Source organism: Ptychodera flava, chromosome 9 (genome assembly GCF_041260155.1).
Source record: "Ptychodera flava strain L36383 chromosome 9, AS_Pfla_20210202, whole genome shotgun sequence".
Classification (NCBI taxonomy): domain Eukaryota; kingdom Metazoa; phylum Hemichordata; class Enteropneusta; family Ptychoderidae; genus Ptychodera; species Ptychodera flava.
Genome location: NC_091936.1, coordinates 1419179 through 1444147, shown reverse-complemented (window position 1 = coordinate 1444147; position 24969 = coordinate 1419179). Strand labels below are relative to the sequence as shown.

The following is a 24969-nucleotide window of genomic DNA, read 5'->3' as shown; positions in this document are numbered from 1 at the left end:
TTGGATGTTTTTTGATAATAACGCATGCTGGTATCAGCCTTGATCCACGGATGCATCAGCACCAAAAAATTCTCTAACTTTCTGAGATTCGTGTTACAGTCGGTACGATTTAAAAATACTTGCGATTAAATTGTTGTTTGACGCAGCATTTGACTATTCAAAAACTAAAAGAAAATAAAGTTAATGTCCACATAAGGGCCGCCAAATTTGAAGAAGGAATTACGAGTAAAAGTTTGGAATAAATGACTCACACAAGGATTTCAAAAATTATGTTTTTATTTCCACCCCCTAAAAATTAAAAAATCTGAACCGGCGATTGTCTGAGTATAACACCTAATTAAAACTTCAATAAAAAGTTTTGGGTGGACGCTAACGCGGAGATGTATGACACCAATTTTCACCATTTGGAGAACTTCTGGAAATGTATTGTTTATGTCACATTCTCCACGGCTTTCGCGATTTATCGAAGTACATGTTCGTCGTCTTTGAGTTTGCAGAATTGAATAACGTTGACAGTATATAGCCTTGATATGTATGGGAAAATGTATGGTGCGTTTTTACACCGACAATGACAACTTTTGAGGTATTTTTTGCTATTTCCATCATTTTATATGACTCGAATCTTTGGTTCAAAGTGAAAGTTCGGCATGTAAAATGTTTTATTGAACAAGACCGCATCGGTCAACAGTCAATGGTCTATACGTCGCATGGTCGCTATGGAAACCAGCACTTTCCAAGAACAGCAGGCGAATTCCTCGAAGCATTATGCTCCCATGGGACTTTGTCGGACCACGGTCCCACAGAGGGCTTTCAATTCGACAAAATGGAATTATTCACGTTTTTTATCTGTCATTTCTGAACGTCAAATACATGTTGATCACGAAATTAGTTCAGTCAAGTTACGTCAATTTGAAAATTTTGGTACATTTACATTTCAATGTATGTTTGACTCGTCATGAAACAAAGGTCGCAGTTCTGGTCCACGGACATTCACGCAGGAGACACTATCGACTGGAGTCTACCCCGAAAATTTTTAACGTTTCTTAAAGCCGATAGACGCAAGTTGCTGTGAAGACCAGCAGCCCAAAACTGACAGAACGAGTCTCAGATTTAGTTCTTTAGTATGTATCGCATCGATATAACTTTCAAAAAAAATGTTATGCTTTTAACTTTCTACAAACTGTGGAGGGACGGTACATCGTAATACAATACAGGACCTGTATAAATGTTTGGAACTTCTGTCGTCATATTTTCCCGGTCGGATAAAGCCGCCTGCTTTAATTTACTGAAACCCAGAATTGTATTTTACACGATGACGACAGAGGCAGATTCGGGCTTAGCGGTAGCCATATTTGCTTGGAAATGCCCGATCGGACAGGGCATGCAGTTTGCAGTCTGGATACTTTCGCGACTTATAGGTCATTTTGAAACTGGGTTTTCTCGTTTCACATTCTGGCATCTCAGTGCCCACTTTAGTCGTAGAGTGTACTACTGACCCTCTTTAAACACAGTGCATGTGTGATGGCTCAGATATTTTTGAAAACGGACACGCACCGGACAGACGGCGGATGTATTTTTGTACATCCATGGACCACGGTCCCTCTACAAAACTCGGACTTGGCATCTCAGCAAAATGGTTCGCCGATTCGGCTACCTTCGAAACTTCAGTCCGATTTTTTTTGTGACAAACACGGCAGAATTAGCACGAAAAATCAGTAAGCCAATGAAAACACTTGCATTTTCCTACGACATCACCGCTGACTTTACTTCAGTATGACAGTGACTCGATATTCAGCTGCAGTGTCTACTATAGACAGTCGGATCCAGAGCAAAGTCGTTCGTGTAATCGTAAAAAGTTCAGGACAAAATACAAGCTGTTGATTTCAAAAACAAATTTTATTTCGATGCCAGTTGTTACTTCCTGGTCGCTCTCGTTTCCTTGTACCTGTGTAAAAAGGATGCGTTGTTTTAAATACAACAAATTGACCGGGCAACAATTCAAACTTGTTATTCTTCACCCTCCCTAATATACAATAGTTTACAATCTGGTGCTTCTATGTATCAGGTTTCGCCATCATCCTTTAGCTCATGTAAGATGTCTACTCTACGGCAAATGACAGACGAATTCATTCAGAAAATTCCCCTGGCATATTGCATAACAATGTGGTCTGTGCCTGTGATATTACTAATACTGTGTCATGAACTTTATTTTTTGTAAATGGCCGCAATAATGTTCACTTGTTGCAATTTTTCACAAAGCACGTCCAACCACGGTCTACACGTCCGTGTTCCAACCTTAGACCACGATCCGTGAAAGGTCTAGTGTCGAGGTCCAGCAGAGTTTGAGGTAGATTTCTTCGGAGCTCTACGCATACTGTACACATGTGATGATATCTTACTGTGACCTGTTTACGACTAAGATTTTAGAGTTGCCTTAGGCAGACAAAGAAAGTTTGGAGCTGGTTCAGGACTCAAGATTATTAATTTACTCCCAGCCGCCGCTATTTCAGCTAGGCTAGTGTAGCAATGTTGTCACCGACAACTGCCTCTAAGCGCACATTTTTGAGTTCAATACCCGCTTTGTGCGGGCACATTTTGTTCAGTGCGGGCAGTGGGTTAGACTAATGAGGTCCGTTCTGCGCCACTGTGCGCCACAATGCGTTACTTTGCGTTGGCGACCAATTCACACCTTTCAGAACGCGGCGTTAACCCTGCGTCGGCGCTGCGTTAACGCTGCGGTAGCGAATCGGAAAGTGAGTTTTAAGCTGGACTGTACGTGACTACTACTTCTTCTTCCTCATCTGCTAACTTTTGTTCATCCTCAGAGGACGAATAAACACTGTCGTGGTACTCGACAGAAGTCGCCATTGTGTTCCAGGCAAGCACAGAGAGGCAGCTCTTGAACTGACGTCACACATCCGGGTTTGATTTTTTCACTGGGAAATGTGACTGAACTTCGGTTAAATGCACTTTTTGATTAAATACACACTCAAACAATTTTTCTGCTGTAATTGTTTTGCTTGTGCCTTTCCATGCATTATTTAACTAGTGAAAATCACCTTTTTAGCAATTTTATTTCTACTCTTCATAAGACCTTTCATATGTTTGATGTTTAATACATTAAAACAAGAGATAAAACTCATAGTTTACAAACAAGTTTCTAAGTACGTCTTTGACAATGGATAACATATAGCCTTACAAGGATATGCAATGAACTGGCAATCTATTCTGTTTTAAATGAAGAAAACCAGTCTTTGGACTGAGGGTGAAAAGTGGGTGTGTCTTTTATCACTCATTATATGGCCGACACTGTACTCCACAATGATCCTACACTTGAGCAGGGTCTTACAATTGGATGAATACAGTAATATATCAATATCTGAATAACTCAAAATAACCTTTAATCTCTCTATTGGAGTGAATACCCTTTGAATTTTAAATATCTCCTTTCAAAACACAACACAACACAAACTTGAATATTCTAAATAAGGCATGCCATGATGTTGATAATTGCTATAGTCACAACATAATCAACCTCACCTTTAACAATCATTTTGGCACAGGAGTTATAGACTTGCTCTTGTGTGGTGTTTGGTTTGAACACTTTGTCAAACATCCATACTTTACCCTGAAATTGTGAAGAAAGAAAGAAACATAGCATCAATGACACTTGGCTCATATTTGATTTGATATGGAGGCCAGAGTGAATATAACTATATTTACCCCTTGGAACATGCGTGCCAAGTTTCAAAGCAATCGGATGTGCGATTTCAAAGAAAATGATTTTTTGACCAAAAATGACAAAAATTGCCCCAAAACTACAAATATGAAAATTTCACCACAATTTGAAGATACTCAATTAAGGTTGCCTACAGGTACATGTATACCAGGTTAAAAGCAATTAGAATAATGTTCGTCCCAGGCCCTTCAAGCACACAGCAACGTGACCCTTGCCTTGATCACCAGACTCTTGCAAAACTTCTGTGACGCTTGCGATCTTTCCCAACATCCTTGATTGACAGAATGAAACAATAGCTTTTGCACACGACGTTTGTCGCAAACATGTACATTATCCTCATCAATTTCTCGTGAATAAAAAGTGTGCGTCAATGGGAGTGTGTTTTAGCTAATGTAAAATGAACTTGAGAGGTGTGAAGTGAATACATCTGCATGCTACACAGCTCTGCGGCAGTCTCATGTCTATCTCGTAAGGCAATGGCCGCTATTTGCCTTGCCTTCTTGATAAACACTTCGAAGTGACACTCTTAAAATGCTGCCAAAAAGTATAGACATCTGATGAAATACTGACACGCAGACAAAATATAAACGGCATAATATCAGCTGGGTTTCCTCTGGGTCAGCAGGTTATGTTCTCAAAAATGAGAATGGTGTGTTAAAAAAATTCTCATTTTGAGAAAAATTTGCTCATGCAATAATTACCGTAGACTTTTTCCCTCAATAATTAGGCCATCCCAGTACACTCTAAATTTCACTGTATTTCTTGAATAGATCATAATTGATACAGTCAATTGAAACAAATAATACTAGTACGTTCATAAGTTTGAAGTCAGATACCTTTATTTCCAGTGAAAATACTGAAATGTAAGACAGTGAAAGTAACAAAGTAGACCTGCATTTTTCAATATTTTGTTCTGTGCAGCGATGTTGTCCAGTCATATAATAAATACATAAATAAATAAAATATCAGGTATTATGGCAAAAAAAATTAAACTTGTTTCTCACCCTCAGTTGCTTACAAAAATGATACAGTGACGTGCTTTTTATATCATATTAGGGGATTTTTGTGAGCTTTGATATTTATGTAAATTGGGTCGTACATGTTGACGTATGTTGCACCATAGTACAAAGTGCTGTGCTGGGTGGACGGACCATGGAGAAGCGAGACTGTCAATGATTGTACAAGAGATGCATCAAAAAGACGATAATTCATATAAAATAAAAAGACACAAATGTAAACCAATCAATAATGATGGTTTGATTTGCAGAACAAAATAAATGGGGATGTCAATATAGATAAGTTAGATCGAATAAAAGATAAATACTGTACATTACCAACACTCAATCCAAAAACAAATTACACTGTAAATGATTTTCGAAGTTAACACCGCACTTTTCAATCCCAGGTTCTCGCATTAGTGGAGTTCTCCTCCCAGTCAAGCACTTGGCCAGTACGGTGTTTGATTTCAATAACATTGATTACACAAACTGATCTCAACCTTTTGTCACATTTTGCTAATCCTGCAAACAGAGTTTATGCAAGCTTTTGATTAACGGTCGGTTCAAATCGCCAACGGTCATTGATTCCCCACCACAAATGTTGAATTTCCTAAAAAATTGTCTTCCAGTCGCCTTAGACTTTGAATATAACCATAGAGTTTGATCGGCAGCAACTTCACGCTGACCGCTTGGCAGTCTGTCTGCGTTTTTGCGGCCAGGGAAAACTAAAAAGTGCCATTTTCTGGAGCGTGTGCCCGCATGTTGCCTGTTTGGTGTTCACTTACACAATGAACGCCGCCATACCTTGGCGTCTTTTAAAGGGAGGCTCCGCCTTTAAACTAGACCCCCGAATATACACTCAGTGTGACAGTTTTCGGACGACCTTCACTTTCGGACATTTGATGACATGGCGCACTGTTCGTTGTACTCACTTCGCTCTGTATTGATAGGGTTTTACAAGTCATGTGTCTGCATATTAAGTCAGGTGACGCTGCTGTCCCGTTGTGAATAGTTATTTTTTCGGTAGAAGCTATATCGGGCTACAAACTTGGCAAAGTTAACACACCGTACGATACAAGGTGTCGAAAGCAACACACAGAGACAGCCCATGTCCGATATGTAAGCACCATACACATGCTAAATATACAAACTATATCAAAATATAGTTGCGTCATCCATGGATTGAACATAACTAATTTATCACGAAATTTTTACACACAGTTTTCTAAACACATCGAAATTGAAAATCGGGGATTTGAAGTTTCAAAATATCAATATTTAGCCCCTATAATCACGTTCCAAAGACGACGTCCGTCCAATTACTACGATAGCAGTCCGATTACTATGCACTCAACATTGGGTCAACAATTTGGCAACTTTGACCCCCTAATACCATTTTCGTCCTGTTAAGTTTTAGGATAAACACAATAAAATTTTGAAGGGTGTGGTAATAAGATTTCATACTGCTTGTCATTTCTTAAACCGCTTTTGGGCGAAATTCACTACCCTGTCTGAAAACTTTCATACTGAGTGTATCTAAACAGCGTGCCGTCAATATTCAAATCATATTACTGAATGAGATTTGAGTTACGGAACTGGTATGACCATCTTTAAAATTATTTTCCAACTTCGATTTCAAACATAGGTAGCTCTCTATGACGTTCAAATCTGCTGCACAGGGACAACTTCATCTTGCCGAGCTCACGTAGTGCAAAACGGTAATCATGCTCTTTTTTGCAAAGTCTCCAGCAATTTTGCAATTTGTGGCTCTTGGCAGCCGAAGCTACACGATGTCTTTCTATGTCTGATAAAGGTTACCACCGGTAATGCCTTATTAAAGTTTCAGTTATCAGACCTCTTACTAGTTTAGTCATCGTGCATCGCAAGCAGTATCGACCGCTCCGTATCTGAATAATTGCCATGCGCCGTCTGCTGTGTGTCCATCTTTCAAATGTATTGTCCAATTAAAAGACGGCTTTCATGACAAATGTGTTCCCAAGATCAAAACCTGTGCATTATGAGCGCAGAGACTTAACTATAGTTGATACAGAATCATTGATTGGTTGAAGATTTTGGACGATATCATTTTAGTAGTGGGACTTAGTTGTATTCTATTGCGTGTAAAACCATGGAGTTTCCGGGCCAGGTTCGCGTTACCAACTCTGCAAAATAAAAGGTTTGGCGTAAAAACAATCTTTACATTTCCCTTTGAACGTTTTTTCATAGTGATTAATGGTCAAATATCTTCGCAAAATGTACGAATACTAACTAGAATATTTTCGTAAACACTGGATTTTCTTCTGAATGCGAAAAAAACAAGCGGCAGAGGAAACACAGATCAATGAATCATGCTGAGTCGATATCTACACTCTGAACAGCAACAAGTACAATGTATCATTGCAATATATTGAGTGGGTTTCACGATAGCCGAACCTTGTACACCGGCAGCGATCGCTTTCGTCACTGGAGCCACTCAAACGTGAGGACCCGTTTGTGACCAAAAAAAATGTTGTAACAGTATCATTGAGACTATTTTTTTGAGAATCAAATGAAAAATTATTTTTGTTAGTTTATTTTTTGTCGTTTCTGTGTCTTATATCGATGGCGACTGGCTCACTGGATGGCTTTACATGACCTGACCTGTGGAGTGTCTATTGACCTCAGTTCTGGCGTATTTCTTTCAATAATTTCTCAATAGGATTCAGGGTTTTGGGGTCATTACTTTGTCGAAAAAAGAAACATTTTCTGTACTTTCACAACAGATCAACTTGACCTGTTATTGACCTCTGCATGAGAGACTGACTGGTATCATGCAATGGACTTGAGTTACAGCAGGGTTCTCTGCAGCCCAAAAAAAGTGTCGCGGCCCGTGACCCTATCGTTCATGCCCATGGCGCTTTCGATCTCACCACAACGCTATCATGTTACCAGGGTCGCTTTCAGGTTCAGAGGCAAAATGTTCACAATGACACCGCGCACCAACTGGTCAAAATCCGTTCGATAATTCATCACACGAAAGCAAGACACATTATTTGTAGCTTCTTTGTTTTACAACTTCACTAGTTATTACTCCTTTCAATTTGTATGAATAGTGATAACAACAGAACACCACTGACCCATCTGAAGAAATTGTAAAAGATAAACATGGGGTCCGGGGGCACCGACGTCCTTTATACCTCCTTAGTGTTTATTATTTGCCATAAATGTGAAGTTTGTCAAAAAGTCAAATTGTTTAGATATAAATGAAAGTTATTTGAACTGGTTGGTTACTGCTCCAGCATAAGTTGAAGTGTGGAATCTAAGTACATGTATCAACAACCTTGATATGTGTGAAAGTGAATAAAGACATGGGACTCAATAGCAGGGTTCTCCCCAGCCCAAAACAGCGTCGGGGACCGCGACGCTTTCGATCTTATCCGACGCTTTCATTGTTACCCGCGATGCTATGAGGTTCAGCCGCAAAATGTTCACAATGGCACCGACTGGTCAACTTCCGTATGATCACACGAAAGGAAAACAGATTATTTGTAGCTGCTTTGTTTCACAATGTCACTACATGTAGTTATTACTCCTTTCAATTTGTATGAATAGTGTCAACAACTGAACAATTTCCAATCTTTTTAGGATTGGGGATTTAGTCGAGTGGTTTGTCTGTTGTCCTCTGTGCTAGGTGATTGGGTGCCGTGCGTTGTGGGTTCGAGTCCCGGTTGATACCATTGTATCCCACCCTTGACGGTACCAGCGGCGATTGTATGTAAAGGACAGAAAAAATTGATATGCAACCATAGCCAAAAGACGATTTCCGCTCTTAATTGATGAAATATTTTCAAATCAAACTGATTACACAATCCCTGGATACAGAAGTGGCAATTTGGTGAAATTTCTGTTTGACTCACATCTTGAAATAAAAAGTAAACTTGGAATGAAGACATCATGTACATGTATGCTGCCGATCAAAAGCATGGCATGGCATACATTGTAGCATAGTGAACTGTCTGTCACCGCACCGGCATGCGTTGGCTGCACGTAAAAGCAACTCAACTTTCCAAGATCAAATGGTCAGTATCTTGTGAAAACAGCGACATAGCAATGAAAATTGTTATAGTCAGTGGTAAAAACTCTTAACAGATGAAGCGTTACAGCGAACGTCAAAGTGAACCGGAGACCAAGTTTGATAAGCCCCTATCAATTTCCCTCGCAATCTTCTAATATCCCTTGGAAAACACCAAGGTACTTTCAGGGCTCGACATAAGCGCTAGCCCACTAGCCCGAGGCTAGTAAATTTTCAAGAGGACTAGTAAAAATGTCTTCGGAGGTAGTCCTGCGGACTAGTGCAATTTTCAAGTTCCGTAGTTGTCCAGGAAAGTTTATCGCTACAAAACTAATGGGACGCCGGGCCACTCATTCGATAAGAATGAACCAAGCCTCGATCATTTTATATAAAAATAAACTAACTTTTACCCAAACAAATTGGACAGTGAAACAGTGAAGCAAACTTTATTGATCACTAACTTAAAAATGAAACAGTTTACCTGCTACGGAGAATCAAATTGTACTGTACATGCCAGTAACATGGCCCCGAGAAACATGGCTCAACGCTGAGCATCAAACGGAATTGTCTGCCTGTCGTGTATCTTGGTTTGCTTGAAGCTCATCACTTCGCCTAAAAACATGAGCAACCCCACAATTTCGTTCAAAAAACACTGTATCCTTGCCTTTCAAAGAAGATTTTTCTCAAGATTTCTTCAGGGGCATTCCCAAACAACACCACCTATAGTTCGTAGCCAGCTTGACCCTGCTTTAGAATGCCTCCACATGCTGACCTCCATATATAGTCAAGACCCCCTAGCTTGATTGAAGCTGATCTTAAAAAGAGCCATCCAGCTTGCCAAAACAGTGCTATGGCAAGTTGCTACTGCTTGTACAGGTGAGGAAATTCCTCACAGATAATAACTTGGTGCTAGCAACTTATTGTTTTGCCATTTTAGTGGAAAAGTGTAAATTATTGGGGCAATAATAGTGAAGTGAATCTTAAAACAGTAGTGAAAAAACAATGTATGAAAATAGGCGTATCAGACTGTTGTATCCAATCACTTCTGGGAGTCATTGGTTATTTTTGTGCTAATCACATTTTGTAATTACCAGTAACTGGCAAAAACTCATAAAAAACACAAGCACATGAAATGGTAAAATGCAAATTTTTACTATTAAAAACAACATTTTTCACAAACCATTATTACAAATGAGAGGTCCTCCCCAAAAGCTGGTCAATTTTAAAATGTGATATATGTCAAAAATATGAAGGCACTCCACAGGAACATTTGTGAATGGCTGTATGAATTTCAGTTCTGGAGAAACAAATCTGTCCCCACCATGAACAAACATGCTCTTTGCAAATTAATGGCGCACTACCTGAGCTATGAAGAATTTTCCAACAAAATCATTCCTACGTCTGATTTTATTCTTGATGGCAATAGGCTATTTTCATGACCTCTCCTCCTGCACAGGACATTTCATTCAGGTTATTTTTGTGGTTTATATATGATTCAAAGTTAAACATTTTGCAGTAGGCAAATACGCTAGTCTTGCATGAAAGTTAGTTATTGGGTTTAAAAACCTTTGCGACAAAAAATAGGAGAACGTTCATATACACATCTTTACAACATGAGAGCAACATTTGGCTTTGCTTGAGCAGGACTAGTAGATTTCATTTAGGACTACTAAAAATGAACTGCTACTAGTCCTTCGGGCTAGTGGATGATTTGACCTTGTGTCGAGCCCTGTACTTTGGTCAGTAAACATACACTGCGCCTGCTGTGCTATATCCATTCTATCTCCCTAGGCAAGCTTAGCTGCATGGATCAAACCATTTTGCACCAGTTTACAGCTATGGCTGTTTGATATCAGTGTATTCAACGGAGCTCATGGCACACTTGTTATATATTACAAAACAATGGGACGCTGGAGTTCCCGAGACAGTATCGTTAGGTAACTGACACGTTTTCCCAGTACTTTCTTGATCCTTTGACCCTGCCCACCCCCGTCACCTAAATAGTATAGCAGTGGTCCCGCTCGTATTTTCTTGCCTGCGTCCCTTGTGACGCAGTAAAACTCAAAACTGCGTCCTCTGCTCTTTTCAGTGCGTCCTTACATAATTTACATATTGCAATTGCAGTGTTGACGTCTCCGTAAACATACATGTATCACATCATAAAATGTAACACTTTAACTCAGAACAGACAAGATGTAACACAATTAAATGGATAACATCACAAAGTGTACTGTCTTTGACAAGTTTGATCACAGTTTACTTTTTCCGCTGCTTCTCATTGAAAATTGAGACAGCCTGGTCAATATCAAAGTCACGTAGCGGTGGGCCATGAATGCTAATCAGCATAAGATCATCAACATGAGAGTCAGATAGACGACTGCGTCTTGCGCACTTGATCTGGTTCTGAGTACTGAAACCCCTTTCACACAGTACACTGGAAACGGGTACAACCAGAGCAATGGATGCGAGGATGGAATAATCTGGAAATACATCAGCGTAATCGGTGATAATAACACGGCATGCATCTTTGAAGGAACGGACTCCATGACCTTGAAGTGTCTTTTTGACCGCGAGAAACTGATCACATAGATTATGGCCATTTAACAACGATGGCACTTCGTTGCCTGCTACATCCTGTTTCAACTCGCCATAAAATGCTGCCAATTGATTAATCTGCTCGATAGCGTAGCCGCGAAGGCTTTCATCGTCATCTGGATACTGACTCCCGTTGAAGATGCGATCCAGACAGCTCAGTATATCTAATGTATCGTCTGGAAATCGGTCTTGTAAACTTGTTATCAAATGTTCGATGAACGACACTCTTACCCGGTCGTACGCAGTCACGTTTGCAGCACCGGCATATGTAAGTTGAATTCCGCGAAACGTGCCATTATTCTGCTCGAACTCCTGTTTAAACTGCCTTTCACTATTACCAGACATTGGTTGCAGGAGAAAGTCGTGAAGTGTCGATATTGTCGTGTTTATCATTGGCTTTATTCGTGACAGATAGAGGTCCTCTCGCTGAAATACTAAGTTCAACCTATCTATTACTGGTAGAACATCAGTTAGAGTGTAGGTCATTGGAACGAATGAATATGGTTTGATCGATCGTAACAAACCATCAGCAGTTGGATTTCTTCTTGCGTTTCCGTCGAGTTCTAACACCGGTGCAGGCCAATTACTTTTGATTGACTTGGCTGCTCGCGACAGGGAAACCATCTCACCGAACATGGTTGTTTCAGACTGAGAAAATTACTGGTTTCAAGAGCTTTATTCAGTTCATTCAATCGTTTGTAACGAGCGGCGGAGTACTCAAAATAGTTATAGATCGAATTGACGGTGTTTCGGTATTTATTGACCTGGTCGACGCCTTTAGCAGCATCCCATGACACAAGCGCAACTCTGTGGGCGGCACAGTGAACCTGTATGACAAACTGGTTTACACATTGAAGCCGTACGCTTACACCATTGTGACAGCCAATCATGACAGACGATCCGTCTGATACAAGTCTGACAACCCAAATGTACTTGGAGATACTTTTTTGCTCAACTTGTCGAAGTATCGCTTCGGTGACAGTCTCAGCGTTGCTGGCGGCAATGGTTACATTTCAAGAAAAAATGGTTTTACTCATACCGTTCTTTAAAATCCGGATAAATATGAGTTTTTTATTTACTGTTATGTTAACAGTTTCGTCAACAATGACAGAAATGACTGGACTGTCAGCAATTTCCTTGCTAAGTTGTCTCTCCAAACCTTTGGCGATTGCGATTTGCATTTCTCTTACACTGTCGTGGTGTTTGTACAAGGCACCGTCAAACACTGATGGTACCTGACAACCATTTTCATGCTGCAACTCCAGAATGGATAAAAACATATCATCGGGCAATTCTTTTTTCGCCATGAAATAAACTGTCCGAATCATCAACGCATGCGAATCTTTTCTCTCCTCGTGACCTTTTTTGATCACCTTTTCCATTCGCGACTTCAGTGGCCAATTTTTGACTGCATCAATATGATTGCTATGACGAAGTAATGCCTATCGTTGTAAATCTCCGCATCCATTCGAAGCAGTGAAAGTATTGGCCTTACCGCTACCTGTGCAAAGAGAGCAAAACATTCTGTCTTCGCTGTGTCCATCAATGACGATAGTTTTGTTTTGTACCCACGGAAACTCTTTTTCCCATTGTAGCCTGTACTTTCGTTTCTTCGATTTTGTAGTTTTACAACCGCTGTTGGGCTTGTCATTGTCGGCTGCAACGGCTGCACCGGTAGTCGGACTCGGAGAGGAAGTAACATCGTGGTCTGCCTCATTGGTTTACGTTTCTGATATTGTGTTGTCCTTCGTCACATTTTTGTTTTCCAGTGCCGATGAACTTGCTGTAAATTTGAACTGGAAAAGACTCGGCTGCTTGTGGGAATTCATGACAGCAGTTTTTATGATCAACCAAACCCAAAAACCGTTTGCAGATTTTTATTTGAAATGTAACCAAAGTTATAAACTGCCAATGGGAAACGTCGAACGCCTCCTGTGGACACAAATCGTCGCGGAGCGAGAGTTTTATTTGTGTGACGACATGAAAAAAAAGTAACATTTTAGTCAATACTCAGAATCATCGCATCATGCATCAGGTGCCAAGTGCGCATACGAGTACTGCATGCACTGCACTGAGTATCAAAGGTGTGCATGTTTCCCAGGGGTGTTTATTTTTAGAAACGCGTAATCTTCAAAGGTCACAGCACGAACTCAACTTGATGACTTCATTGCTGGAGCGCGCTGAGATATTGCGTCCCGGGGGACGCAGGTCAAATAAAAATTGTGCCCTGGCTGCTACATTTTGCGTCAAATACGTAGGATTTATGCGTAAACGCGACCTCTGGTATAGTTCATTACACAGTTACATTCGCCATTGTTTTATTTATTTTCATTCACGGGCCACGATGTTAGTTTTCATCCTCTGAATATGAAGTTTCTTAGTTTGAAGCAATTATCCTTTCATCTGTGAAGAGTTTTTACTGGTGACTATTACAATTTTCACTGCTATGTTGTTGTTTTCAAGAGATGCAGACTGCTTTTCCGTGCAGTAAATCATAGACAGTTTCTCTACACTCTACAGTCCATGAGTCAATAAATGCCAGTTCACATGTGCACTATGCTGTTGATCGGCACATGACGTCCTCGTGTCAAGTTTTGGGATTTTTTTTATGCTGAAATTTCACCAAAATGCCATTTCTGTATCCAGAGATTGTGTAATCAGTTTGATTTAAAACAGCGATATAAAACACTGTGACAGTTAATCTTGGAAATTTTGGCTGAATTTTGCTGTCTTTTATCTATGGTTGTCGATCAGCATGTGCACTGCATTAGGGCCTGTGGAGAGAGACCCTGATGTAATCAAGGTGCAATGCCAGTTCATAAAATACTGAGAATATTTTTTTCTCTGTCGACGTCGATTTGCCTTACAATGGATTTTTAAGGCAAGAAAGAGCATCATAGAAAAATAGTTGACAGGCATTTCCCAAACCAGTATCGCCGCAGAAATGCATCGCATGCTCAGCACTGCGCCCTAATGAAATACAGGAGAACTGGGCATTTCCACGAGTAGAAGTTCACTGGCTGGCTGAGAGTCAAATCAGGGCCTCACTCAGTACAACGACATTGTCTTTCACTAGATATGCTGTATCTCAGTCGTTCCGTGTGAATGTTTCTAATTTTACCGTGGAACTCAACTTGTACTTTAAACATTGCCATTGCCTATCCATGTGCTCTCACACTGACATTTGTTTACTTTGCGAGCTCATGGAATTTACTATTCAAGTTTGGGTAAACTATGTCATGTGACGTACATGTACGTTGACGACATGACTGCACAAGGGAAATACTTCATGATAACAGGATTGATGCACGTAACAGTCTGACAGTTAAATATTATTTCCACCCATGCCAAACATCAAAATGATCAAATTGGTGGTTTTGAGGACAAATTGAAAATACTGGTTTTTCACAAAAAAGCTGACAGCAGGATACATGTGATAGTCTACAGTACGTCAATGCTCAGACTTAGCATGGAGATTGGAAGGTGTACGTTTATCATTCTCCCCTGTGATCATACATGTAAACGATGGAGAGGAAGTGTGATTTCCTTAAAGCCGCCGTTCTCAATCCCAGGATCGCGCATTAGTGGGTACTCCACCCTGTCAACATAGTATCGTTTTCATTGTTTTGCGTCAAACACCGCTATATTAGTAGATTCACAAACATAAATTCACGTCGAACGTCGATGAGCACGTCGGAGAACGTACATTTTGGCATGAGATGAGGTGTTTTCACCATACTTGGTGCGTTCGAGTTACAGATTTCACCTATTCCAGCACTGTGTCGCTTGGCGCCGGATGCGGACAGTGTCCTCGACCATCTTCCCCCCATACTGTCTATGCCTCGATCCACAAAATTACAAGTCAATATACTGGTATGCAAAAAACACGATCTGCATCGTTCGAATCTCTCAAATTCTTAGAAGTAATGTTTTATTAAATTTGGAAACATCGGTGTCGAAATAATATAAAATGAGTATTTCCTGAAGATTGAACCATGATCCCGACGTACTCAACCAGCCCAACGTAAAACTTTTATGAGGCCAAGATGGCGGTCAGAAATCAGAAAACAAGTCCAGATTATCGTGTATTACATTATTTGCCAATTTGTGTTGCGAGATTTCGTTTGAATTGTAACCAAAAAAATACAAAAATCAGATGCATTTCGAAAACTCGGACAGGAAATCTCGTAAATTTCTCAGACGTAATGAACTTTGATCGATATGCAGCGGAACCGCATGGCGTCGGTTATCGATAAGATGGCACTTGCTCACGAGGCTACGTACACTCGAAGTGACGGCGGAACGAAACAGAGGAAGTCAAATCGTCCCTTTTTTAGCTCCATGGTCACATAAACATTTCGTTTATTAGTAGACTCACAGAGGTACAAACGACACTCCAAAATGGGAAACTATACACGGATACCGTACCGCTTCACACCTCTGTGCCGGGGTATTGAACATTTCTTGATTTGTCATTCTGAGTTTAGCATTATTAGTTTGGCAATGACAACGCGTCTTTCTGACCCCGACTCTGTCTGAAGTTTTGGGATATCCTTGACCGGACACACGCTTGGCGTGATGAGCGATTTTTGGCCCGAAAACAGCATCTGATGCAGGCCGATGACGTACTCGTCAAAAGAAGAAGACTGATATGCCATTTTGCGTGACTTTTGTTGTCCGATCGTTATATCCAAATTTGCCCGGCGTACCATACACATTTGCCATTGTTGAGTGAACGGTAGAAGCCACAAAACCAACCAAACGGCCCTTTTCAGGGCCATCAAACTTTCCAGTAAGAGAGAACCCGATAATACTTTTTTCTTTTCACGGCACGTCTTGTGGAGGGACCGTGATGTAATCGACTTGAATGTCGTCTGATCACTTTTTTTATCCCCAGCAATGCGGCGGGTAGGTACAAAAGTTGGAGAACTATGAATAAACTATTGCGCACGTCTTTTGATACAGGAAATCTTGACACACATTTTATTTATTTCAGTCACCATTAGCAGATAAGGCGAATGCTAATCGACATTAGGTACACATCCAGCTGACTCGTGTCTGACTTTGCACAAGGTTTGATTGACAGTGGTATTCAAATCCCAATCGGCGTCCCCTGGGTCGACGTTCTCACTGGCCACGCACAATTACTCACTAAAATTGTCCCGAAAACTTATCGGTTTAGAAAATATGGAGTCGTTATGTATTGATCAGGTATTTACCCTGCTGTAGAGCATTCCCATTTCATAAATTTTCATAAAAAACATGCAAAAAACAGCAATCTGTGGAGCTCTCAGTTCAAGCTACTCGCACGGCGTCTCTTTGCATAATGAGCGTCCTCTCATGTAATCCGGTATTTATAACCAATGGGCGTCTTTAATTTTTAAAAGGATTATTTGTTAAAAGTTTAATTCCTCATATGAAATTACTAAATGTGAGAGAAAGATATCAGTTATATGTATTTGTTCGAAAGTTAGAGAAACATTTTCTTAGGGAAAAGAAAAAGGCACTTGATTGTTTTGCACTTGGTAATTCATAGTCCTCATTCATCCTGACAAAAATCCTTGAATAACCTTACCACAATTCATTCTGGCAGTAGGCCCTTTCTTTACCCAGTTTTTCTGACAGAAAGGCAACTCTTTTATTAAAAGATCCAATGGAACTGCTCTCCGGTAATGGATATACCCAACGGCTGTTGCATGTGACAGTTCTCATCACACATTATGATGTTATGCAGTCTTTTAAGGTATTGATAGCAACCTACTACAGGTGATGGGTTAATTTCAGGTAAACTACGACGCAAATTATTATGCTAATTACCTGCCACTCTTGAAAGAATTTCTGTGGAGAACTCTGAATGAAATACTTATTTGTGAACAAATGTCATAGTAATGCATAATTGATTTGACCAAACTTCAAGTGAACAAATAATATTAGACATCGAATGACACAGATAATCAACAACAATGACTATGGGTCAACACTTCAATGCTTACCTAAATTATCTTCTATGACAATGTATTGGGAAAGTACTAGTAGTAGTAGTATTGTTCATAATCCTAATACATAAATTTGTAGGTACATGTACAGGGATAGAAATACTTTTTTATTTCTTGTGGCAAAAGTTTGCCACCGGATATGAAATCTGGTGGCAATTATGAAAAATCTGGTGGCAGTTTAACACATTATGTGATCGGTATAATACAACATTTTGTCATTGCCACATACTCATTCTAATTTATAAATTCTTGAAAATATGGTGAGTACACGTCACAAAAAGTCAACCCATACTGCATGCCTCGAAAAAAATTTTCAAACTTACTAACCGTGGGACACGTGAATTTTATTTTTACTTGCCCGAGAGGAAAAAGTACTTGCCCTAAATTTCTAATAACTGTACCAGTAATTTGTAACAGAGAGCAAGAGTTTGGCCATATGAAGTGAATTCAAAGAGGGAAAAAACAGATTCAAACAAGAACTACATCTTGTTAAAATGAAGGACTATTACCAAATCTGAAATGTCCCAGAAGAAATGTGAGAATACTGTAGATTTTGGCCATTTAGAAAACATCTTTGAATTTGGAATTTTTCCACAACCTAGTCCAAATTAAAATCTTTGCATAAGAGTAATAAGATTGTGTGATTTACAATGTGCATGGCTGGCTGCTGCTCTTTATTATCAAGCTGAGATCACAAACAACTGCTCTGCTAGTGTTTATCTGCCAATGCATACGCACATGTACATCTGCAACTCTTTTACCTGTTTACATGTTTGCTCACTGAGCACAGCAGTCTTTCAAAGTTTATTGATAAATGTATTCGTCAAGAGAGCAGATTCAAGTTTCGTTTTCGTTACTCTTCAGTGCAGATTTGTTTTCTGTAAGTGAGAGCCGATCCCTAAAAACCAAGGTCACGTAATTTGAAACTGTCTGCATCTCACGCACTACGTAGCTGCAATATGTGGCCTCCTTGGTCGACTGAGCCTGTTTCGACTACGATGTAAACTTGTACTTTTTCATCTGGGTGTTGATTTACGTTGAACAGTAAGCATTGCCGAGATCTATGGCTTTGAATAAGTTTACATCCATTTACAAAGCACATGGTGCAATTACACTATCGTGTGAAGCCGATCGACTGTCATACAACTCATACGCTTGCACAAAGAGAATGGCGACCACTGTCAAGAGCATACCACTTTACGGTACACATACAAAACAGTGAGTTCACTCCGTGTCGTCGGAGAGAATATGTCGCAAAACTCTATTTTTGCGACTTTTGTGTTTTACAACAGCAAGAACGATTATTTTGCGATGTCGGGCGGATTTTCAAGGGTTTTCAGAAAACACTTCTGAGAGTTGAAGGACTTACAATGATTGTAGACGTGTACAGACCTAATGAAATACGTTTTCAAGCTTGAATTGTCCAGAGCTTAGTTAATTCAACCGCTGGTGGACTTGCCCGTCGGACGGGAAGCATATTGATTTTAATTGCCCGACCGCAAAATTCACTAGCAACGGGCGTCGGGCGATAGGAATTTTTGAGCCTGTACTGGCTAATGAATTGCAAGTATTTATTATTATTTAAATCATGCATGCTGCAGTTTGGCTTTGTTTTCAAAATGTCACAACATGCTTTTATCTTGTGCCCTACGACTGCATTATGCGGCTATCACAGAGAACAACAACATGTCAAGTGTACAAAAGCTGCTGTCATCGATATGGAGATTAGCCAATCACAAGTTTGGATTCACGCTATGTTTTCATTCATGCCAAAATGTCGCAATTAGTTTGGGTTTTTTTTGCTAATGAGTTTTTTCCGCCGTCCGATAACGCGTGTTCCTTCAGTGTTCCTTCATTCAAGCCGTAGGATCGATGACATGATGACCCAAAATTTAGTGGCAGAAAAATACCACCAGAAAAAAATTTTGGTGGCAGATTGACAGTTTTTGGTGGCAAATGCCACCACTGCCACCGATTATTTCGAACACTGATGTACAATGTAAGGTGTAATGTTGTATACTTGACACTTAAAGTACAACTTGCTTTTTTACAGGTTTCAATATATTTACATCTCAGACAAATCTCTGGCGGATGAGGATGAAAAGTATTGGAAATTTTTTTCAACTGTAGAAGTAGCCATTTGACTTGAGTCATAATCTCTTAACTCAGCCTTCAATGTTGAATCACCAAACCCCATTTCTTGCCATTGCATGCAATATGCATATGTACCATGTAGACAGTAGACTTATACATATGATAAGCTAAATACATGACGTACATGGATCAAAAGTTAAATGAAATTAAAACATTTTGATAGTAATAATAGTATGGCCACTGATTTAGTTTTTGACAATCTCTTTTGCTCATTTGCATGTCACTGATTTTCAGTCATTCCCTAGACTATGTTCAAACAAACTTGCAGATTACAGGCAACTTTGTCAAATACTGAAGTCAAACAGTATGTGTTGCCTGAGTGTCGAATTTTGACTTTCATTTTTCATGATTTTTTTGCTCACATTTATATTACTCATCTGATCAATTTGATATGCATAATTCTAAATTTGAATCAAAACAGGAATATTCTAAAATGTGTTTAAGATTCTAAGGGTCAATATTTTATGAGTTTGCAATATTTGACCATCTGAGTCATTCATCCAACTTTGATTTGAACTGAACATGCATCTCCACTTAGAACATCTCTATCAACTAGAAATGAAACTTTGGATGTAGAATTTTGACCATTTTTGACCATTTATTTTGCTCATTTGCCTAGTAGTAATCATCATGTCAAATTGGTAGGCACATGCCTAAATTTGCATAAACATAAGAATATACATGTACTGCCAGGGCCAGTAGTATTTGAGTGTGTATATGTAATTGACAATTTCCACATTTATATTCTTCATTTGCATAAGTCGTCCTGCCAACTTCTTTTTCACAAAATTGTTAAGACTATAATTTACACAAATGTTAGAATAACAAAGAAAGTCCTGAGTGTGGAATTTTTACAATTTTTTTGTATCATATTTGTATATTTACATAGCAGTAATGTAATCAAGAACATTTGAACAAATCTACCTGCTTTCAACAAAATTCAAAGTCCCAAAGCAAGTAGTTTCAGTGTTTAACGTTTTTGACCAATAATTAAATTTAAAGGCGGGGCCTCCCTTTAAAAGGGGGCCAACCAATGGCGGTGTTCATTGTGTAAGTGGACACCAAGCAGGTAACATGAGGGCACACGCTCCAGAAAATGCCACTTTTTAGTTTTTCCGACTGCAGAAACGCTGACAGACTGCCAAGCGGTCAGCACGAAGCTGCTGCCGATCGAACTCAGCGGTTCTATTCAAATTCTAACGTGACTGGAAGACGTTTTTTAAGGAAATTCGAGTGTGGTGCTGGGGAATAAATGAACGTTGGCAATTTGAACCGACCGTCAATCAAACGATTATATAAGCTCTGTTTGCAGGATTAGCAAAAGGTGACAAAAGATTGAAATCAGTTTGTGTAATTAATGTTATAGAAATCAAACATCGTACTGGCCATGTGTTTGACCGGGAGGAGAACTCCACTAATGCGAGAACCAGGGATTGAAAAGTGCGGCTTTAAGCATATTACTATTAGTCATGTTATTGACTCTGCTTGAAGAAACTCAGATCTGCAACCAAGTATGACTATATTTTCAAATTTCAAAGGTTTGCATTTGGTAATCTTGGCATTTTAAATTTTTTATCATTTCTGCATTTATTGAGCTCATTTGCAAATTTTTGGAGCCATGGCATGTTACCATTTCACAATGTCAACATCATCATGGTCAGAATTATTCTTTCTCTGGGAAGTTTATTTAACTTGTGAAATAGTAACTTTCTGACTAGCAAACAGTAACATTATGTATCAGTATCAGAAAGCATAGACAACAACAACAACAACAACAAAAACAAGGACATCTTGTAAATGAGGAAATGTAAGGTCATTCTACTGACGGTAAAATCATGTCAATTGCCATGTAAATTGTAAGATGATATCACGATAATTCAAGTTAATTACATAAACATATTGCATTTTTAATTTCTTTCGTTTTATTTTTTTTGTATGTTGATTTTGTACTGTTTGCTTGTTTGTTTGTACTCTGTTTATTTTCTCGGAGTCTGTTATTGGGCCTTTGGGCCTGTTGACCCCGTCATATAAATAAATAAATTACATCCCAGTAGAAATCGCGTTTAGACGGTTCTAAGATCACGAAGTATCCATAATTCTGCTGAGGACACAATCAGAAATCACCCAAGAGGCCCTGAAAATTATAGCAGGAAGATGGACTTCGGATTTTACACATTTGTGCTCCACTTTGAAAAATGACGATACAACAAAGTAAACAAACAATTTACATTCATTTTACAGCTAAAGAAGAGAACAAATCTATTAATACCTTCAATACTAATCATAGGGAGTGGGTAGATCAAAACTGGGAATGAATTTTCTCCCAACGACTGAGAGAATACCATAACTGAATTATGATAATATGGTATGCATTATGTAAAGTACACTGTGCAGTACGGTGGGGATAAGTAAATGACAGGCAAACGATTTTGGGTCGAATAATCGAGATACAGAGTCCAACCTCTAGTGATCATTCTAACGCTTCATGGTCGTCCACAACTGTATGTCAACTTATGATAAACTTAAAAATGTAATTAAACGTTGTTCAACGCACACGAATGAAAATATACACTAAAATATGATGATTATCCGACTTCACTTACCGCTATGCTGACGGCGTTTTCATCGGCAGGGAATTTTACAACTACTTTTCCGCCAGCAGCGAGTTCGGACTGGTTCATAGGCCGCACACGGCAGCAAACCCTAATGCTACACTCTGCCGCGTCTGTCATCTCGATCTGTTTGGCGTAGATAGATCGGAAAATCCGGCTTTTTTGGATTGATGATAGAAGAAATCAGACAGAATGGTATTCACAAGATGGCGTCCATAGTCGAGAAACAGCGATCAGTCTCAACTTTTATCGGTTCACAAATGGTAGAGTCCTGTCGTTAGACAGTCGAAAGTCGATCGATTGTTGCTGGTACACCTATTCAAGAAGATAATTTGCCGATCGAGAAAATTATTGCCAAATTAAGTGAAATATTCGACATAGAAAAGAACGCAACCCATCACACACAATCGTCAGATCAGTAGATGTAATGTATCAGGTACCACAGCGAATTGTGGTATAGGTATGACGTCATCCAATTTTAATGTCTCGAAATTTGCGAGATTTAGAGGCGTATGACAGGCAGAAATAAATCAATTCCGCTTAACTGACGCGAAAGGACAATTTTTTGATAAAAATTTGGAAAAGCACATATATCGTTCTGTTGCTATTGATATTAGTGTTTTATGTTGATTTAGAACAGCGGAAGACGTCCACGAATGACGAAAGTTTTAACATATTCTCGTAGTTAGTCACATGTCTCACACATACACAGTGACAAAATGGCCGATCCCAAATATGCAGATTTGCCGGGAATAGTAAGTAAAAGTATATTTAAGCACAATTATTTTTTGCCACAACCTTCCAAACGTTCAGTGTGTTAGTACAGCAAAAGAAGGTAGAGCGAGCTTTTTACTTTGTATCATTTTGATGTCATTTTATCGTATGCGACACTTGGGGTCGAGTAGCCGCACATCGACAGTGTGTACTTATACTGTACTGTCTGTAGGTCTGTAGCAGTGTAGGTTCCCAGACACCCGTATTGTACATCTTCTCGGCCTGCCTGTGAAATATTGGAATGTTAAATGTTGTCTTTTCGTCAGTTGCATGGTAAGGTATAAACCGATCGGCCAGTTACACTGTACTTTGTGTACCCATGGACGTACATCGCCGATAATTAGGGGAGAACCATTTGATTTCGGGGGGGGGTATGGAGGATTTTGAGAAAAAAAAATTGTCACCAGGTGAGTTAGAAGAAAAAAAAACTTGATTCTGTCATGGCCTGAGAAAAAAAAATTGTCATAACAGACAGAAGTGAAAAAAAAAATTGTCACAATGCACCAGAAATTAGCAAAATTTGGAAACTTTATTCTCATGTATTCTTTGCCGGCGCGCCGCCATAGACGGTGCAAATGTTTTACCACAGGCAATTCTTATGTTTTTTCCCCAGCACTTATGATATAAGCATGCACTACATAGGTCTACGTTACACCTCAGTACACTCAATGTTTTCCTTCCCTTTTCTGACCCAAGAAATCATATTTCAGGATTTCTGTTGCAATATCTCAATGGCATAAGCACTATGTAAAGGGGACTATTTGACTTTTGTAAATAGTGAAAATTTAAAACACAAGACAGGAGTCAATAAAATAGTGTTAAGACACCGTTAAGACGAATCACTCACTCAACAAACTGGTTTACCGGGGACTGAGATCACATGACCAGGGTCAAAGCACTATCGATTCACCGGTGTCTCACCATGTATTCGGAGGAATGTGAGGGGGGAGGGGGTCACTAAAAAATTGAAAACTTCAAAATGTGGAGAGGAAGAAGGGGGGATGGGGTTACTCAATTTTTTTGTGCGAAATAAATTGAAACATCTCAGATTGCACCATTGCACACATCCATTTCTCAAAATTTTCAATGTGAGAGGGGGGCATCTCTCGTGCTCTCCCCCTTGGGTCTTCTAACAGTTTTACTGGTTAAAGACAAATTGAAAATACTTCTCGGATTGCACTACACTGCACCGTGGCACACATCAATTTCTCAAAATTTTCACAGGATCTAGGACAAAACTGAACTGAACTGAACTGTTGTGAATTCATCCTTTATTATCACAGAAACATGTTTTAATTAACCTCAGTTCAATGACCATTTTGACAGTTAAACATACCATATTCCAGCTTTTCATTAGAAGCTGGCAGTTGGAGAAATGACACAAGAAGGTCACAGATTTTCCGTTCCTGTATATTCATTTGTCTTCAGTCTCTGGCAAACAGAACTGTTTTTCACAAATTGTATTGTCATTGTTTGGTTGTTGAATATTGTGACTCAAACACTGATCATGCAAAAATTGTAAAAAATATCAGTGTTCAATGTCATTTTCAAACAGTTTTACCGAGTGCAAAATAAACTGAAACTCCTCTCAGATTGCACCATTAAACATATCAATTTCTCAAAATTTTCAATACGAGAGGGGGAACCCCCCCTCTCGTGCTCTCCCCCTTGGGGTGTTCTAACAGTTTCACTTAGTAAAAAAATAAAAAAAACACCTCTCAGATTGCACCAGACTGCAATATTGCACATATCAATATCTTAAAATTTCCATGCAAGATAGGGGAAAGCCCCTGTGACACTTTCCCCGTGAGCCTCTCGCGTTTTCTCGCCTAGTCTGGCAGAGACCCTGCGATTCGTGTTCTTCCCTGTTGGAACACGCGGGCGCCCTTTAGAGACGCGACGCGAATCCCAGGGTCTGGACGTTCTTGCAACCGACCGGTCGGATTTCTGCCTGATCCGGGAACTTTATAGAACTCCGCACATCCGTTAATCAAAATAAAATGACAAGTACCATAGCCAAATAAAATTTGAAATGAAAAATAAAAACATA

At 39.5% G+C, this 24969-nt stretch overlaps 2 protein-coding genes across 6 annotated transcripts in view; one reads left to right on the top strand and one right to left on the bottom strand.

Annotated features, from left to right (window-relative positions):
* LOC139141350 (kinesin heavy chain-like) overlaps positions 1-22603 on the bottom strand; it is a 140743-nt gene extending 118140 nt beyond the window's left edge. For both annotated transcript variants that reach the window (XM_070710981.1, XM_070710982.1), the window contains exons 1-2: positions 22137-22603; positions 3541-3628 (exon numbers count right to left, since the gene is read on the bottom strand). In XM_070710981.1, coding sequence (XP_070567082.1) covers positions 3541-3628; positions 22137-22265 — 217 coding nt within the window. In that variant the 5' untranslated portion in view covers positions 22266-22603. The remainder of the gene's footprint in view (positions 1-3540; positions 3629-22136) is intronic.
* A 99-nt stretch (positions 22604-22702) lies between these two features.
* Positions 22703-24969, top strand: part of LOC139141351 (dynactin subunit 2-like) — a 147646-nt gene continuing 145379 nt past the window's right edge. For 3 of the 4 annotated variants that reach the window (XR_011554157.1, XM_070710985.1, XM_070710983.1), the window contains exon 1: positions 22752-22900. Coding sequence is in view for 2 of the 4 variants with exons in the window: in XM_070710985.1 (XP_070567086.1) it covers positions 22865-22900 (36 nt within the window). In the remaining 2 variants the exon portion in view is untranslated. Of the gene's footprint in view, positions 22901-24969 lie in introns of all 4 variants that reach the window. The other variant, XR_011554156.1, reaches the window with a different exon arrangement.